This window comes from Pseudoliparis swirei, chromosome 24, assembly GCF_029220125.1.
Source record: "Pseudoliparis swirei isolate HS2019 ecotype Mariana Trench chromosome 24, NWPU_hadal_v1, whole genome shotgun sequence".
In the NCBI taxonomy this organism is placed as follows: domain Eukaryota; kingdom Metazoa; phylum Chordata; class Actinopteri; order Perciformes; family Liparidae; genus Pseudoliparis; species Pseudoliparis swirei.
Genome location: NC_079411.1, coordinates 14,758,266 through 14,778,154, shown reverse-complemented (window position 1 = coordinate 14,778,154; position 19,889 = coordinate 14,758,266). Strand labels below are relative to the sequence as shown.

The following is a 19,889-nucleotide window of genomic DNA, read 5'->3' as shown; positions in this document are numbered from 1 at the left end:
AAAAAAGGACTAATCTCCATCAAGCACTGCATTTCATTTTTCAAAATTCATCATCATCTCTCAAAGAATCAAAAAAAAAAAAAAAAAAATCGTTACTTTGAGACTGGATTACTGCAACTCCTTATTATCTGGCTGCTAATAATAAATCTCTTAGGTCTTGATGATCTCCCAGAATGCTCCATGTTGTCTTCACTAAAACTAAGAAAGATCACATCACTCCTGATCCACTCACTCTGCACTAGCTGGCTCAGTAGTAAATCCTTTTAAAATTCTTTTCTTTCTTTAAAAAACTTCTCTTTTGTGATGCTGCTCCATCATCATATCTTGCTTGTAGTACCACCATCATTACCCATTGAGCTAGCTCACTAAATTACCTACTACACTTGTACTTCTAGTCTTAAAAAAAAAGTAATAGGAGCCAGAGCCTTAAAGGTTATCAAGCCTCTTTACTTTTTTCACAGCCCACTTCCCAGTCGGACACAGACACCTCAAGTCCAGAGAAGAGAGACCTTCCTCCTGACTCTCTCTTGAGCTTTTAGTTAGTTAGTGAATGTTTGCTCCAGCAGCCCCTTGATATCCTACATAGCTTGCATAGCTGTGGGGGCCGGGGATGGATGGATGAGTACCTCTCCTCTCTTTTCTCTTTTTCTTCTCTTTCTCATGAATCATCTCAATCACACTCACTCCTCTCTCTTTCGGTCCTGACCTCTTCCGTCTCACCTCATCGGACCCTATGAGGACGGAGATCATTTTCTGCCTTTCTGATGATGGATCATCGAGTCTGGAATTGGAATTCCTGCTCATGACTACGCACTGTGTTGTTGAGACTCCGCCTTGAGAGACTCCCTCTCTCCTCCTCCCCCCCTGCATGCTGCCTGATGGATCGGAGTTCCATCGTGGAATATATGCCTATGAACTATTCATACACACTGTCATATTCATTGAATGTTATTTAAACTCTAAATCTGTCCTGTACACATTACATCTATTGCATCTGTCCATCCTGGAGAGGATCTCTCTCCTCTCTCTCTCTTTTCTTCTTTTCTTTTTTTCCCCTGAAGGTTGTTTTTTTTTTTTCCCAATCCAATGTGAGTTTTGGGGCAGGTCTGATATGTACATGTGTAAAGCACTCCGAGACAAATTTGTAATTTGTGAAATTGGGCTATACAAATAAACTGAATTGAATTGAATTAGCCGGAGAGCTGGCGTGGGTTGCTGCGATGCGGTCTAGCTATAGAATAGACATTTCTTTTACAGCACCCCCGTGTTCCGCAGCAAACCTCAAAACACACTGTCTATTCAAACAGGTGCAATCACCTTTATTGACACACTTTACACATGTACCGGAGCGATGAAAAGCGAGGCCGTCACCGATGCTTTGAGAAAGGTATTCGCTGTTCTCATGCTCACTGTGAGCCAAGGACCTTGGAGCCCAGTTATTCTTCAAGGTCAGTCCCACGCCTCTGAGCAGAGAGGGAGGGAGACAGGCAGACGGGGAAAGAGAAAGACATAGAGAGAGAGTCAGAGAGAGAGAATCCTGCTGATGGAAGCCGTCCACGACCGGCTGGCAGGGTCACTGAGGGTTGAGGCCTTCCTGAGGAGAGAGAAAAGTCATATTCAGACCCTGGCTCTTCTCATTCGCCCCCATGAATCAATGATCAAGTATTACAATGTGTAAAGTGTAACCGGGCCACTTGTTTCTGCACAGCGCTCACTGTGGCCACGAGTTGCAATTACAGTTCAAACCAGCCTCTACCTGGAGGTTGCTAACATCAGCCACAATGAACTACCCCAGACCCTTGAGCAACAAAGGACACTTTTTATTGATTTTTGTAACAAACATACAGAGCAAAGTAAAAACAAACAAACAAAAATAAAATAAAGAGGCTAAACACACAAAAAAGAAAGAAAAAAAGCTAGATAATTCATATATATATATTCAGACAGTAGATATATAGAGTATATATGTATATAGATAGCAATTGACAATGTAGGATAGGAATATCTCACAATGTCATAAAATGTTAGCAAGAAAGGAAGGAAGGAAGGAAGGAAGGAAGGAAGGCTAGAGAAGATAGGACTGTTACACGCTGCTCATGTTTAAGTCACACCAAGCAGAGCTCGGGAACCCCAATTCTCTCTTTAAAATATGCAGCGCGTCAAGCTTGCAAGCCCCTTGTCCGACATCCCAAAACTCCTATTCACTTATTTTATGACGTGAATTAATTAGGAATTCATTTTCCTGGCGCACCTGCCCACACTACAACCTGCGCTTTACAAAGCCCCCTTTGGAAGAGGACGACTCTGGAGGCATCGTAGTGCTGCAGCAAAATACGCCAAAATGATGCCACACAAGTCAATGGCGCATCTTAGCCCGTTCACGCGGGTGTCAGACGTGTGAACGGCGGAACGGGACCGGTCACCCTCATGAGGTGAGCTGCAGGGCCAGAGAGCCGTTAGAGAAGAGGAGCAGGGAGATGACGCAGTGCTCTTCCTCCTGCTCCTCCCGTTTCTGCACGAGTAAACAAATACTGAAGGCAAGCAGGAGCAACCCCAAACCCCAAACCCCCCTCCTCCCAACAACACGAGCACAGAGAAGGAGAAACAAACAGATCGGTGTCTCTTGAGCTTTGCCCAGTTTCACTGCAAACGTCAACAACATGAAAGAGAGCGGGCAGGAGGAGGAGCTAACATGGCGGAGGGGTTTGTAGATCCTAGGAGCCGTAATGTCGGGGGCAACAGCTCCTGGTCGGGTCTCTTTGGTAAAGTGGTCTCAGGGGACGGGCCAGGAGCGAGTTACTGACCCTATATGAAGAAATATGCACCTCGCCCTGGGTGGCATCCTGAATAGGGGGCCGACTGGGGACTCGATAATTCTGATGGGGGATTTCAATTCTCACATCGAGAAACGATGGCGGGAGGCTTCTTCTGTGCTTGTCGAGGATTGCCCATAACACACACCGTGCACAAGCATTGGGCGGTTTAGAAGTGACCAGAAGACCCCAAGACCCGAGGCCAACGATCTTTGATCCACTTTGCCATCGTATCATCAGATCTGCAGCCGTATGTCTTGGACACTCGGGTGGACAGAGGAGCAGAGCTCTCAACTGGACGAGTGAGGTGCATCAGATGGAGGGCAGGCTGCAGGACAGACCTGGTAGATGGGGACATGCAATCAGTTCAAGGCCTCCAATGGTGCTGCTAGGAGCTCTGGTGGTCTGAGTGAGAAGGAACACGTTCATGCATAGAAACACACACACACACCTACACACGCACACGCAGAATGATTTGGTTTCTGTTGACAGAGGCTCCACCAGTCGGTGCTTGCTCTCTGCAGTTCAGATTCTGGAGGCCCCCCCGTGGGCAGCAGCCTGGCCTCTCTCCGGCTGAGTCAGCCAAAACACTGTCACATGCATCCTCGTCCACAAGATCCTCGGCGCTGATATTTTGGGATGACATTTTCACTGTTGGGAACATATTGTTTACTCCACAGGTTTTTATGAACATGTGAAACATTGATGAGTTACAACCCTATTCCTCATCAGTCTGGTTATTTTATCGATACTCATACTAGTTTTTTTTCATTACATGATAATTGCTATTTAGTTTATATAATTTTTCCAAATTGATTTATATTTTAAATATAACTTTCTCTCTGGAGCAGCAAGAGTAATGTTTACAGATCCAAACAGTCAGACGGCTTTTGTTTGAGCTAATAAGCGAGCTAGCGCCGGGGGGTTGAGACACTGAGGACCGAGCCGGATTGAAAAAACTAAAACTGCTTTCTCACGATAAGACACAGCTGTTACTGTTCTGGTGTGTTCGGGTCTGTCAGGTTCTGCAAATGTCAGTCGAACTGGTCGTTTAAACATCTGCCGTCAAGTTCACTTTAATTCATTCATAAACATAACGTTAGTCTTTTGCTTTAAAAAGACACTGAGAACTATATTTGACAATTTCCTGACAGATTTCTGGGTTTGAGCCCTGTTGAAACGTTTGAGATAATACAAGTACACAACAACAACAACAACAACAACAACAACAACTCATTGGGCAAAACAATGCGCATTATACCTTTAAGAGACGATTCAAGACCTCAAATAACAGTCATTAAAACTAAACGCGGGAGGTTTTAAGGACCTGAGGACACATGTGTGTGTGTGTGTCCCGATGTGTACGTGTCCCGCGTCCCCCTCACCCGGCTGACCTAGGGCTCCCTTTCTGATGACACATCCCCGTCGGCCCCACTACTGGTGTTGGGGTCCTGTCGGGAGCGTCCAGCACCTTTCCCCCTGCTGGACTCGGAGGGGCCCTTGGAGCGCATCTTCTCTTTCCTCTGCTGCTGCTTCTCCTGCTTTGACAGCTGAGGAAACACAAGACACATACAGGATGGGAGAAACAGTTGGACAATATTTGAATGATACTTGTAGTTTTCAGAAGACGTTCGGGTGAGTTTGTAATAATATGTATAAATAATAATATATGTGAAAATGTTTCACATTTACAGACCAGAATAAACTTGGAGTGCACAACATGACTTAAAGCTAACACTATATACATATATATATACAGGGGTGCACATAACTGGTACGCAGGTGCGCATGGGCGAAAATAATCAACAATGCGTAATGCCACTTGTGTAACTTCGCGCCTTTGCGTACTTGACCGATCTGATGTTGATCGTCTCTAACCAGCAGCATGCCATTCTGTCTCTACGTGTCGCGTTAAAAACTTCTCGGCTCTCCATCTCGCGCGCCGCAGAGCTCCGATGCCGGCGTGTGTGCGCACATCGGGACCAAAAAAAGTCACTTGCGTAGGAGCTCGGAGCTCTGCCGTGATGCGCGCAGACACATCCGCGCACACGGGTGAGCACACTCTCACGAGCACACTCTCACTCTTTTTCCGAGGAAAATGCACATAAGAAGAGGAGTAACTTTTGGTTAGAGCCGGTGTGTGGAGTGCGCTGTAGAAAAACAATCCCGTTGGCTGAACTGAGACCTTATTGGCCCGGGGTACCTGGGGGCTCACTTCATGAATGTGTTGGATCATGAATGTGTTGGATCATGACTTGCAGATCGTGACCTTTGCAGCATGTTCAGTATTCACCAAACATCCCAGCATGAATGAGAATTAGTGAAATGAATTCAACACGGAGGGAGAAACACATCAACGCCACAGACCAGCACTCCACAGCTGACTTCTTGTTGTGGATGTGCATCCACTCCTGCTCTCTCTATTCCGGCTCGTCGTATTCCCACTTCAACGGGTCTATTGTTGTGATTGCATGCGCCGCCTTCCACGCGGTCCAACATAACGGTTCACAGTGCCAGTCGGGAGTCAGTCCTCCTCTCCTCACTGTTCTTCACAGCCCATGGAACACAACAGGAGCCTCTGTCTGAAAAGGGGCCCGTAAACACAGGCGCTGAAACTTTGATGGCTGCCGGGAAATATTCATGAGCTAAACGTCATCTGGAAAAATCCAAAGCATTGCATAAGACATAACGCTACTGAAACAAACAGGACCCAAACAAAAAAATCGGTGTTATTCCCATTTGAACCCATTACATGCTGTGGTACGAACCAGGCCCACTGACTGTGTTGAGGCCACTGTGACCGAACATACATGTTCCTCGCCACAGAGCATTCGACATTTCACATGTATCCCTGTTACTCGCCCTGTGATACCTCAATCCTTGGAGAATGTGGAATGAAAGAAAACGGTGCTAATTCTTGATGAAGTAACATACGGTAAATGGTTTAACAGCAAAACTCTATGCAGACCTCGTGTCGCATCATCTGAGTCGCATTGATCCGGGAGTGATACGTCTACTCAGGGTTTTTCCTGGGTCAAAATTGTTTTTTTTGCGCACGCACGGTCTATGTTGCCATGTCACCGTAATTAGCAGATATCTATGTATTTTTGTTTTTTTCCTGTCTCCAAAAAGTACCACAATTACCGCCAAATGATGAAGTCAGGATTCTGCAGGTTGATAATTGGGTGGCATATAGGGCTGCAACAACGAATCGATAAAATCGATAAAAATCGATTATTAAAATAGTTGGCAACGAATTTCATTATCGATTCGTTGTGTCGCGCGATTATTACGGCGCTCAATAAGTCACGGAGTATAAACAAAGTTGAGTTGAGCGCAGTGCAGGAGAAACAAGTGCGGAGGGAGAGGAGACGACTGAACGCTGCGTTGTGAGAGCCAATCAGCGCTGAGCTGCTCCTCTGTTGATGAATCTAATTGGCTGCTGCTGCTCACGTGGCGCTGGATGCGGAAGTCCTTCACGTCGTCGGAGACATTCATGGAGCTAAGTGGGCCTCCGGGTGACGTTATGAACCCAGACACCAGGGCGCTACATGTCACTACGTGTGGCATTTCCACAAGAGTATAACGTAGAGAACATGGTTATTTATTCCATGGCGGATAGCGGAAAATATTTTTCCATGGAGAAAGGCAACGGAGATAAGCCACGCCCCCACTCGCTGTGAGCGCTGCGCGTGCAGACACCATTTAACGGAGCGGAGCAGCGTGCGCTCTGATCGCTCTTTTAATGAAGTATCGATACTAAAAATATGCTAAATCACATCGTTTTTAACGTACGGGTACTTTGTTAGTATCGCTACACCGTGCAGCGTGACAGCAGCAGATGTAGCGGACTAACATTCAAGCTAAGCTAACTTCCCAAACGCTGATTGGCCGAGACGCGACACGTCTCATCAAAGATGTTTTATTGTGAAGAGCACCACTTCACATTTTTTCCGCGTCTCACTGCAATCTCAACGGCAGCGGGCCAGGTGAGAAAAATAATAAATCGGAACGCGTCTCTGATATTGTTCAGGGGGCGGGGCCACATGGGGACCAGTGCTCAGGAGAGGAAAGCTGTCTGTTTGTGACGGGTTCATCACCATGGTGACCAGTGGGTCTCCAGGACCTTTCCATGACTTTAAACCAAATTTCCATGATTAAACATTTAGTGAAAACTCTGTCTATACGTGACAAAGTGAGAATATGTAGTATTTAAACTAACAATGAGAATTCCAAAGCATACCGTATATATACCGTGTAAATTAAAATGTGAATAAAACAAATTTGCATTACTTTTCCAAATATTTTGGGATTTCATTTTTTTCAATTACTTTTCTAGGCCTGCTAATAGCCATTTAAAAATTCCATGACTTTTCCAGGTTTTCCATGACCGTACGGACCCTGTTTTGAATAAAGGGTTGAAAGTTAAGGTTTTTTTGTTTTTTTATCCGATTAATCGATAGAATAATCAACCGATTAATCGATTATCAAAATAATCGTTAGTTGCAGCCCTAGTGGCATATAGTTCGCGCACATCGCAGTTGCGTCTTGATCAGACAAGAAGACACACTCGATCTGTCTATCAACGCGATCACTATTGCTCAAAACAGAACGACGGTTCGGCAGTACTTGAGAAATACTATTAAACATATTCGCGGACATGCATTGCACAAGTGATTAATGGCTCCAATAGAAGTTATAGCGAGCACATAGAACTTTATATATATATTCTAATCAATGTATTTATTCCCAGGTGTTTTGCAATTTCCTTTTATTTTCTTCGTGCCTACACTATATATTATCATTCCATGTTAATAATACCAATGGAGGCTGCGTTGGAAATCGTTAATCAAACTTTTGTCAGCATTTTGAGTGGAAATTTCATTTGCATTTGTCCAGGTGTGTTCGTGCACGTCGGGCTGTTAAGTGATCAGCAGCTGGCCGCTCTGTCCATTCGCGCACCTCACAGTTGCGTATTGATCAGACAAGAAGACACGCTTATCAACTCCATTACTATTGATCAAAACAGGACGAGGGTTCGGCTGTAGCCTCCTTGAAACATACTATTGAGAACATATTAGCTGACATGCAAGTGATGAACACAGTTTTTTTTTTCTCCATCGCAGACTTTTTTTTGCCTTAGGCGCTCGGGATTTGTCATAGGCGTTCGGGAAAACGGCTTAGGCGCGCGCCCACATTTTCTCTATGCAGAAAAAACCCTGTTACTATTTCAAATACTTTAGGGTAAAGCAGTAAAACACTTAATGCAGAAGACTTTTCAAATGGTACGGTCGTCGTCCTCCTCCTCCTCCTCCTGACTTCACCACTGTCACTTCTGTTGTCGCCGACGCCGGCTCTGGGCCCCTTGGGGGGGGGGGGTCTATGCAGCTGCTCTCTCTGACTTAGATGGGTTACGTAAGCACATGGAAGGGCAGGCAAATATGTATGCAAGAGCAAAGGAAATCAAAGTGTCAAAGTTGTCTTTGCTTAAAGTGGTGCTGACTGAATGATCATTTCCTTTGAACGCTACAAACCCCAAAACTATCAATCCCAACTCGATAGAAAGCTGACATCAGCAAACATTTCATCCTTCGAGTTTCAGCCCAGAGCCCCGAAACCAAACGCACGCACGATCAGGTGAGAACAAGGACCCTGTGCCCTCCACCCTGGTCAACTGATTTCCATTGCTCTGGATATCTCCATTGTGTGCTGGCCTCTTGACCCCGCAGAGGACTTAATCCCTGATTCATGGAAAGAATGGAACAGTGTCCGTTGGCCATTGCTTCACTTCCCCCCCGTGCCAAGCTTCGCCTGTTGGCTGGCCTTCTATCCCTGATGTTCAGCCTCGACTTTGGCTCATCGGCCCCCACAGCAAATATTCCCAAACAGACAAGATTACATTTCTCAGGACTGCTTAATATCCCTCCCATTGGGCCGCTCGCGAGCCAAGGCCACCGAGGGGAGGGCAGCCAAAGCCGACTGAAACCAGAGCATAAGGACACTAGCCGGGTTCCACGGGAGTGACCAGAATCCATTGAGGACGGATATATGAACGCCTTCTGGAACAAGAGGCTGAGAGGTGGAGACTATGGTGCTTCATTCAAGAGATATAGAGGGGAACCTAACCAGTATTCTAGTTGGGGTTTAATTAATAAACAATATTTTCTTCTATCCATCCATAATCTTGAACCACTTATCCTGCTCAGGGTCTCTGGAGCCGATCCCAGCTGACCCGGGACAGCACAGACCACCATTCACACTCACATCCGCACCGACAGGCAATTTAGAGTCTTCAATTAAACCTCAGTTGCACGTCAGCCGGAGCCCCCGGAGAGAACCCACACTGACAGGAGAACATGTGGACTCCACGCACAAAGTGTGTCTCTAATTAAACCCGGACCCCTCTCGCTGTGAGGCAACGGTGCAAGCATCACCATCCCACAATATGTCTCAATGAATTGAAATGAGAAAAAAAACACATCAAAGTTTTGTCTATTTTCGAGATGGACTTGACAACATTGGAGAAAACAGCACGAGGACGTTAGCTTTGAAGCATCTGACCAAAAACCCAACGGTTCTCCACTGAGCAGCAGCACAAACTGTCGAGATGGAGGATTCTTTATGGGTTTGTCATTAGAGCAGTCAGCTGAGCTCAGATCTGATTTCATATTTACAGCTACATAATAAATAAGTCGGGGAATTCTTGTCTTTGCACACTCAATGTTTTTTCACAAAATCCTGATCTAAAAAAGAGAAGACAACCTGCTCTACATGCAACAGGAGAAGCAGAGTCTCTGCACACAACAGGGGAGTAAGTACCGCCACCAAGTGGACCACAATGAGATAAACAATGAGCAGCTAAATATATATTTTTTTTTATACGAGGTCATGCCAATTTTAGTTTTGTGACCCATAATCACGCATTTGCCTCAAAAGGCTTTAAGAAGAAGCAAGTTCAGATTTCATAATGACTCTGAATACGGCTGAAAGCTCCAGGAGAGCTCACGCGTGGACCTCGAGGTAAACCGTTCCGTCAGTCCACTTTGTCCGAGCCGTCATGCACAAGAACACGTACCTGTCTGAGGTCTGAGGGGCCAGTGGGGGACGTCAGTTCGATGGTAACAGGTCCGTCGTTTTGAATGTGGACCTGCATGAAGGCCCCGAACTTCCCGTCTGGACACACAAGACCAAACACACATTATACACGCCGCCACGAACGAGATCTGGACATCAAACATCAAAGATGCAAGACGAAGCCAGGTTTCATCGGTCGGCATGACCGACACCGTTAGCCCAAAGTGGACTAAATCTAAACTAACGCCAAGAGGCAGTCAGTGTGTGACGAGGACGTGGGATAGCGTGGACCCCTGAGACACTGAGGACAAGAGCCGAAGTGGCTGTAGGAGGACAGGTAGTTTCAACCCAAGTCCTCTCCTTTCTTCAAACAGGGTCCCGGAGATTAATGACACCCTCTGCACAATGAAGCCACGGTTGAAAAACGCTGAATCATCATGTTTCCTCTCTTGGGGGGGGGGAATCTATTAGGAAGCCTTATGCCTGCCTTGCTGGGACAAGGTGTTCTCCGCACATGCTCCCCGGTGGGCTGACCCAATTCACTGCCACTGTCACCACCACGCCGTCACCGCGGCGATACTACAGACGTGCACTCAGACGAGTGCAGCATCGCCATCTTGCCCACCAATCACTCGGCTGTCCCTCCCCAACTTCAGTTGATCAAAGCCAATCAGGTCCAGAGGTCCTCGAGCATTCGGCTGTAAAGAGCACAATTCATTACCACGCTGATGGGTCCTTATGAGGGATTATCTGTGGACAGACAGACGGACGCTAAACAAACCTCGGGCTGACACTCAATGTGTAGGGATAACAGGGACACTATCTAAAGCCTGACCGGTCCAGCAGCAGCCCGGAGGCAGCATTAAGCGCCAGGTGTACTCGCCCTTGATGAGCTCTGGCTTGTAGCTGCTCCTCATGTTCTCCAGGATGCTGCCGTAGAAGGGCAGGGCCAGCTCAGCGGGCATGGCTGTGTGGAAGTCCGGCTTGTTGCCCTTCAGGACACACTGCAGCGTGAACTGGCTCACGCACAGCACCTCAAAGTCCCGGTCCATGACGCTTTTGGCCCACGCTCGGCCGCTCTCGTCCTCGAACAGCCGCAGGTTGAGGATCTTTCGTACTCTGAAACACACACACACACACACACACACACAGTGAGGAAACAAGCCGCCTGACACGGGGGCGAACTGGTTGACGTGAGCGGACACTTCAGGGATTTTATACCACACAGTTTTCCTGTATTCTTGTTTTTCATGAAATCCTACTTTAATCTGGACTGACATATGTTATCATAGACAAAAAGGATTCAGTCGTCCATATAGTTGATCAGAGTCCTGACCCTGTATGGAAATCTAAAACTCTGCTAGCACTTGATAGTTGTGAGCTCCCTACTTTCTATCTTTGCTCATCATTATCAATGCATGCTAGAAACAGTCTTCGATGTCTGTATGTCCCTCACCTTTTTGTTCCAGACACTCATTGGTTCACGTTCATTTTTGGATGAGTCAACGGGCACGAGTCTGCATTGTTTCATTGCAGGCGGACTTAATTCTGCACTGCAGGAAGAACTCACATAACCACACACCACGAACCACTACCAGATCATACTAGGGTCTGAAAAAAAATGCTTCAATCCACTTTGAAATGACTCATCAGTCATCAGCTATAAGTGTATAAGACATCCAACATTGAATTGTTGACGATAATTCTTTAAACGTGTGCTATGTAAAAGAAGTGTGCCAAAGAAATTGACTTAAAGGGGCATTTTAGAGACAAACGTGTCAGCTCTCCAGTGGACCGACATGGATCGTGGTTTTATCTGGACCCTGGTCCAGCATGACACCCCCTGCTATTATCAATATTATTATTAGTTGCATTGCAATTAGCATTGCCAATACCATTACTGCTTTTACTATCATTATTCTACTATATCCACTGTTGCTGTTATTTGTGGTTGTTGTAATCTTTTAATCATGCATTCTACTCTCATTATGAATAATGTCTGTCATATTCATTGAATGTGTTGTAACTCTGTAATGATTCATTCTGTAGACATGACATCTATTGCTTCCTCCTCTGTTGCTCTCCTGAAGAGTTCTTCCTTTTTTCTATTTATTGGGAGTTTTTCCTGATCCGATGTGAGGTCCTGGGACAGAGATGTCTATGTGTACAGATTGTTAAGCCCTTTGAGGCAAATTTGTAATTTGTGATATTGGGCTATACAAAATAAACTGAATTGAATTGAATGTGTTGTAACTCTGTAACGTTGTTCGTTCGGGTCACATGACATTTATGTACTTCCGTCCATCCTGATGGAGGGATCCTCCTCTGTTGCTCTCCTGGAGGTTTCTTACTTTTTATCCGAATTGAACACTAAATCATTTCTGGCACAACATCAGAGATGTGTAACGTCGTCTTGGTGTTGAAGGCCCCTCCCACAAACACTCACATGTAGTCCGCATCCTTCTGGGTGTCGTCCACCGACACTCCCAGCAGGATACACAGTCCTCGTCCTATTGAGCAGATCTCTTCTTCCCCCACTGCAGACACACAGGACAATTAATGAGCAGCTAACTATATACTGTCTTCATTCAGGGACAAGCAGCCGGGACGGACAGATAGACAGCGGACAGGGGGCAGACTGAACGCTACCACGAGCCAGGAGCAGGCAGCATGCCACCGTTGCTGGTTTCCTCCGAGCTTGAACGCCCTCCTCCCCCATGTCAGTCTTTGGGGCAGCGCGCCTAACGTAGCTGTGCTCCTGCTAACCCAGCTAAAGGGGCTAACGCGCATGCTCGGTAATAAACGAAGGCGCTTCAGCGACTCTACCAGAATGGGGAGCAAGACAAGTGCACCTCGCTCGGGTCCGAGCGGTCGCTTACCCGTCACGCTCGCCTTAGTGACCCTCTGAACGATAGCTCGCATTGTTCCGCAGCGCGTGTCGGGTCGCTCGCTCTCTTGGCTTACGCACAACTCCGCCGTGGACGGGACACTAGCGCCCTCTAGCGGGCCGGAACTAGCAGCGCACACATCCCCTTCTTCCGGAGGATGTGGGACAGACGTGATCCTTCTTCTTCGTGGGACTTAACCAAGTTGAGTCACTCGAGTAGTATACATGCATGAGGTACTTCTACCGTCCTTGGGTTCTTTCATTTCCTGCTCCCTTGTGCTTGAATATTCTACTTTTTACTTTGCAGATAAGCAAATAACCTATGAGCATAGGATGTGATGCATTGTTTCACAATACATGTACACAACAGTATTTTAAATAGCTTAAATGACTTTGGGCCTTTAATACAGACATTATTAATAGTACAACAGTTAACTCTGACAAAGCAAATTTTCCTGCATAGCACGTGTTCTTATCTTTAAATTTGTTTAATTTAATTTGGGAAAGCAGGATTTTGACATGTAATGGAGTATTTGTTTTGTACAGTGTGACTAAAAACTTAAATAGTAAATATAATAGCAACCTCTAAATATGAATTATTTATTACAAGCAGGGAATGAGAGACAGAGAGAGAGAGAGAGCTTATTTTCCCAACACAACTCAATATTTTTAATTGATACAACAGCCCAACTGTGTGACGCATTGGAACAATAATACACATTTTACAATATTACATTATAGTAATAGGGTATTGCGTGAATGGACAGCATTGCTTTCACCAGGTTGGGAAACTAAAAGGTGCTTCTAATACCAGTCCCACATCATTGGCCTTCTATCTTTCTTTTTTGGAAGACAAAAACGGATGAATCCATCTTGGCTGACTCTGTCCTGGGTTCCAGTTAACCCTAAAAACATGGCTGGTGTTGTTAGTAACACATAGCATTAAGAACAGCCTCTTAAATAATGAAGGGATTAGGTTTATTTCCACATCATTAGCTGTCCTGTGAACAGGAGCCAACAGTAACATTACTGAATACTGTTGGCAGGGAAAGAATAAAATATATATATGCAGTTAGACCATTAGCATCCAAACACAATGGCAGTGTCCTCACACCAAAACATTCATTCATACTTCATTATAAATCCAGTCTCTCGACGAGCTGTTGTCCATCTTCACTCGTCCCTTTCCATGACAAAGTCACCGTCACCGTCTCCACACTCAGGTTCCCCGCTGAACGACTGGAAAAAGTTGGAGATCCTTTTGCTGTACGGGACAAAGTCTTTCCGGTAGACGATGGTGGTTTTGGTGCGAGTCGTGCAGTGGACCACCTGGTTTGGATTTTCTGGCTCTTGAACCGCTTCTTTGATCTTTTCTAAAAAGTAAAAGAGTGAGCAGTTAGAGCGGACAGCGTGTCTACGTAAACTGGGCTTATAATAATAATAATATTAATAATCAATACTAAAAGGGTGTTCATATGTGTTATTTATTTATTGCAGTTAACAAGGCTTAACTAAGCAAAAATATACAAATCAAAATCTAGATAAATAAAGTAAGAAGCAAATGTACTTAAGCACTTAAAAATATTAATCTGCGAAGCAGTTACTGCTGTCGGACAAATGTGCAGTAGAAAGTGCAATATTTCAAAATACACATTGAAATACTGAAGTACCCAAACACCTTATGTTGAACGTGAAAGGCACATTCATGCAGTCACTTTAAAATGTCTTGAGCCATGTTCCCGCTAATATCAGATTAGAAAGAAAAGAAAACATGTGTGGTTTATATTATACGATATTTATGTTATGATAATATAGGTGTGATATGTATATTGTATATTTATATTATATAGTATTTATATATCATGATGTATTTTTTTGTTTTTTTGTATTTATACACTGAATTGTTGGAATAAGACGTCCTCATGCCAGTGTTGGAGTAAATGTTACATATTTAACTACAAAAGTAGAAATGCGTGTTTGATACTTTTTTGCATCGAATCATACTGGGATGTTTGTTGAAATTGATTGGATGGCCCTCCCAAAAATGATTTCCACCAGCCGCCACTGCCTTTCATGTTTGTTTATTATAACCATTGTAATTCAGGCTTTAAAATTAGTTATTGTGTTTTGTTCTAACTTCGACAGACATTAAACATAAACAATCCTCGTCATGTCTCTTGATGTCATGTATTCCTTAAGAACAGACTTACTGAACAGACTTGAATGAAATAACTTTTATTTTGAAGTCAGTTGTTACGCGCTCTTCGCGCAATGTCTCCTGTAAACCACGCGGGGCGAGTCTGACCGCCTGGACCCAACAGGGCTCGAGTGAAGGTCTGTTGGAGGACTCGGATTCTAGGAAGACAATAGGGGGACCACTCGTATTCACGAGTTATTCAACTTGTACACGTCGAGATAGCTTGTTGTTTTACAGCAGTGATACCACCATGTCGACCCCTGAACATAGACCCTATAACCGGCAGTGTGGCGCGGTGACGGTTCGGTGTTCCTCACCTGGCTCCACGTCATGTCGACCCCTGTATCTGATGTAACCGTAAGAGCCGATCAAGGTCCACATGCCGATGGCATAGAGTGCAGACACCCTGGTGTTCCACTTCACCATGTCTTTCAAATGCATGACAGCAGTCTGCTCCTCTGGACGGGCTTGTTTGTTCTCCTCAGAGGGTTTGGGTGTCTATTTTCAGTTCTGGCTGTGCGCCGCCATGACAGTCGACCCGGAAGTGCAAATAACAAATGAAAACTTCCGGTCAGGATTTTATCAAGCGTTAAACGTTTTGTTTGTATGTATATATTTGTACATATAAATATAAAATGTCAAATGTTATATATATATAATATATGTAACATAATATGTTATGTTTTTATATATTATATATTTTTTAAAGGAAACAAAATCATAAATATTATATATATATATATATGTATATTCTGAGTTTGATAAAAATAAATAATATAATATTTATAATTTTGCTTTGATGAGTAGTGCGTGTGATGACTGGGAGACAGTCCTTTGTGAGAGTAGATGGGATGGGATCCAGGTGGAGATTCTCATTTCTGTTGTGAAGGAAGAGAGCTCCAATGGGGACATAGGGGGGAACTTAGAAAGGGGCTGAGGGGTGAATATGGGGAGGGCAGGTGGAGAGATGGGAAGGGCGGGGAGGTGTTCAGGTTGCTGTAAATTATGTCAATTTTCATTTGATAAACGAGAGGAAAGAGTTGCATTTGTCGGCTGTAAAGTATTTGGAGGTGTCATATCTACCTGGGAAGAGAAGGAAGTCTCTCTCTGGCTGTATGTTTTTTCAGTTACTCATTTTTTGACTTTGTTTGTGTTGAACTTAAAAAATAAAAAATAAAATAAAGAATGTATCATCCCTTTTTCCCCCTGAATTTGTCTGCCTTTCAGTTCAGCCCCTGTTGTCCTGATGCCCCCAAAGGACAATTGATAAAAATATAGAACTACTAAATTACTCTATTTTCCGCTATGGTTTAATTCAGATGTGGTGCTCTAGTGGGGATTTCCATCAAGAGGAGAGTGTATGTGAGACGGAATCAAATGAAACCCAGCGTACATGATCATGGAGATGAAGGAACATGTAGCAGTGGCTCTGTGATGTGGAGCTCTGTCAGGCACCATATAGCGTAATGCTTGTTAGCAGGTCGCTGTCTTTGATCTTTACAAGTAAAATATAGAATCTCAGCAGATTTGTTCTTTGAAAATGCTTCATATTAAATGTGTTTCAGGTGAACATCTGTTATTACCCACCTCTCGTCTGTACAAGAGGGTGAACATGTGATTCATTACAACAATGAGTGGCTTTCACTGAGATACAGTCGGGCAATATCGTATCTTGGTACAGTACAATAGGAGTTATCTCAACAGCCTCCGTTTATTATTATTGTAAATGTTTATTTATTTTGGTTTGAATATGAATGATGCATCCACAATATTTCATAGATGTATTCATCCACCTGTGGTTTTATTTTGTCATGCTCCAGCTCCTGGAGGCTTGACGCGTAAGGCTTGACCCCTGCCAGCACAGACACAAACATGAATCATGGGGTTTCGCCATGAGCTTCTGAATACCCCTCTCTCACTTCTCCCTGAACTACTCGTACTTTTAAAGACATCTGAGGATTGGAAAATAAGAATTATTATAACGATTACTTCACGCCGCTGATGTTGAGGTGACAGAAATCAATGCTAGTTTGAAGGGTGAAATCATGAATCCGTGGAAACAGACCATCCACGTTAGCGTAAGAGACAGAAGAAAAAAACACACACGATGCTGTGTTGTTATTGGATTGCTGTCACATTAACAGACATAACATATATATCACGAAGAATTCATTCTGCATACGTTTTATTCCCCATGGATTCAGACTTGTTTTAACAGACCTCCATCCCGGGGTTTGGTTTCGTCGTTCCAGATAGTTTTTTGTCTTTTGATAATGACATTATCATAAATGTAAGTGTGTAGTGACTTTTGTACAAAACTCATGTGGACCAATAAACAATATGTATGAGCCCTAAAAAGGAGTATCACTCAAATCAACATTCAAAACCTGCTGATGATGATCTAGTAAAAAGAAAAGAGGAAGGAGTACATTTGCTAGTTAAAATGTGAACTTTTAAATGTGAATTTAACCAACATACTGTATGTAGACACACATATGTACTAGACACACCTGTCTAGTGACAGGCTATTTTTTATTTATTATTATTGTCTTTATTTTGTATAGCCCAAGATCACAAATTACAAGTTTCCCTCAGAGGGCTTTACAATCTGTACACATACGACATCCCTGTCCCAGGACCTCACATATGATCAGGAAAAACTCCCAAGAAATAGAAAAAAACCATCGATGGAGTCGTGCAACACTCTCGCCGCCTGTATTCCAGTGTTTAAATCTGCGGTTCAAGGAGCCCGGGGCTCTCCTGCCTGCACTCTCCAAACAGAGAGCCCGTCAGGGCCCGTTCCACTTTGTCGGGACTTGTCGACTGAAGCTATCGTCAGACACGTGCAGCTCTTCGGCACTGCACGAGCGTATTCCTTCAGCACCTGGACTTGATACATGTATATACACATATATGAATATATGTGCTGAACAGGACAGACTCTGCTGGGACGCTTCGTTGGGAGTAAGGGATTCTTTCTGAACTAATGATCTAAAAGGTAAGAAAACTCACCACCACTCTGTTTTGTAAAGTCACTCAAACCTGTGAGTTATGGAAACATAAATAAGACTGAAGGTTGTCATCACTTCAAAGTACTAACATGAATCATAGCAGCCATAACTGTCATGAATAACAATAATAACTCTAATGACTTTAGCATATATGTCTCTTTAACTTGGAAGATGGATTTTAAAGATTAGATAAGATTGGCTTTACTGATCCATCAGATACATGCAATAGCAAGAGATAATAAAAGGTGCAATGCTTACATACAAATATAATAACATATAGAAAGAAGGTTAGGAAGTTGCAGTGTCCGATTAAATGCAAAAGTTGCAACAACAACAACAAATGCACTTTAGTGAGTGGAATTGTATGAGTGTTTGTAGATAGCATAAAGTACAGTTATTGCTTTAAGAGCAAAAAAAACACAAAGTGTTTGTAAGGTAGAAGATAACAAATGTAAAAAATATTGCAAAACCCAACAGACAGAGCTCACGGCTACTGGGGGCTTTATTCTGTCCTTTTCAAGCTCAATACCCATCAAGCCAGATCAAGTTCATATTTTCATAAAGACCCAGTTCTCTCAGGCAAATTATTGCCGTCAACACACAGAGCACAACAATAAGGCAATAAGACCCAGGCAAGTAAAATGTGTTTAAAATGTGTTGTGCGACAGTGACACTCGTTGAAGGGGGTTCAAGGGGATAAAATTGGACTTGCTCAGTAGCGACCAAACAAGCGAGTGGTTCAGTGATCCTGACACAGGAGTCAGGACTAGAGTTGAGTGGCGGCTGTGGGAGAAACGTCATATACTTGTATGAGGCCGTTTGCCATAACTTTGATAGTAAGGCGGAGAAAATGCGACAGTTTATGAAAAGGCACATACATTTTATGATATACGCTGCTAAAGTGTCATAAATAAATGAAAAAGTAATATTAGGGCAAATAAAAATGTACTTTGTGCAAGGTGAAAACAAATATAGCGCTGAAGCCCGGGCCATGTCTCCTGCATATGTTTAGTTATGTCAAACGGTGCGACAAGTTCACATTGACCACGTTTAACCGTTTGTTTTCCCAGGTCAGTGTGAGAGCAACACAGCAAGTTGTTTTATGTTTATTGAAGAATGCAAATATGATTTGGAAGCTAAATCAACTCATGGAATTTACAAAAAAACGATGGGAAATGAACCAAATGTCTCAATATTTTATGTTAGTGTTTTTAAAGCAAGAATATGTCAATCTGTTGTGAATAGCAAGGACCCATGATGGAATAATGCTGAATGCTAACATGTAGCGTAAGACCATGGAGACCGGTGATAACGTCTTCTAACCTCAGCTAACATTAGCCTTTGTTAGCTACTGGTCTGACCAGACGGCACCAAGACGGTGTATGTTAGTGCTTATGAATTTACCTTTTTATCCATAAGAGGGAGAATGTGGTTTTTCTTCTTTGAACCCAGTGAGACAGACGTGAGAGTGTCTGTCTCTTCTGTGCTCTGACATGTGACACATTGAGACAGAAACATTAGAGCGGCGAACAGTTCCAAGAGGGGTTGAAATCAAATCCTTCAATTCTAATTGGACAGCAACACAAGTGGGCGTGCTTAGAGTTCAGACCACGCCTTGCTCACATTGTTGTCAGAGGAGGAGGAGGAGGAAGAGGAGTGTGTGGAATGTTTGAATTAATAATAACCCAGTGTGCAGGACGAGTAAACATTTGGAACCATAAGTTCTGTTTCACTGGGCCGTCAAGTAAAAATGCTACAACCACATGTTGTGTATTATGTTTGCAACTGATCTCCAAAATATGCAGAAGTAACTCTGTAGCAACGTCTCCGTCATCTAGCTGTTGTTGGTGAGTTTGTTACTGGTCAGTAAACTGTACACCTGGGCTCTATATATTCCTCCGGCTATG

The 19,889-nt window shown here is 43.8% G+C and overlaps 1 protein-coding gene across 11 annotated transcripts; it reads right to left on the bottom strand.

Moving 5' to 3' along the window:
- Window positions 1-1,292: 1,292 nt before the first annotated feature.
- dtd1 (D-aminoacyl-tRNA deacylase 1) lies at window positions 1,293-12,856 on the bottom strand. 11 transcript variants are annotated; one of them, XR_008830984.1, is made up of 7 exons: window positions 12,767-12,856; window positions 12,334-12,424; window positions 10,771-11,006; window positions 9,889-9,986; window positions 4,199-4,363; window positions 3,155-3,464; window positions 1,293-1,594 (listed from the first exon to the last, which is right to left on the bottom strand). XR_008830984.1 is itself a non-coding variant. In XM_056409985.1 (6 exons), the coding sequence occupies exons 1-5, from the start codon at window positions 12,807-12,809 to the stop codon at window positions 4,208-4,210; spliced, it is 624 nt and encodes a 207-aa protein (XP_056265960.1). In that variant the 5' UTR covers window positions 12,810-12,856; the 3' UTR covers window positions 1,293-1,594; window positions 4,199-4,207. The 11 variants fall into 11 exon arrangements, 7 of the variants coding, with proteins under 7 accessions (XP_056265960.1, XP_056265958.1, XP_056265957.1 ...); XR_008830988.1 differs by having other exon boundaries at window positions 3,155-3,218; XR_008830986.1 differs by having other exon boundaries at window positions 3,155-3,218; window positions 4,208-4,363.
- Window positions 12,857-19,889: the final 7,033 nt, after the last annotated feature.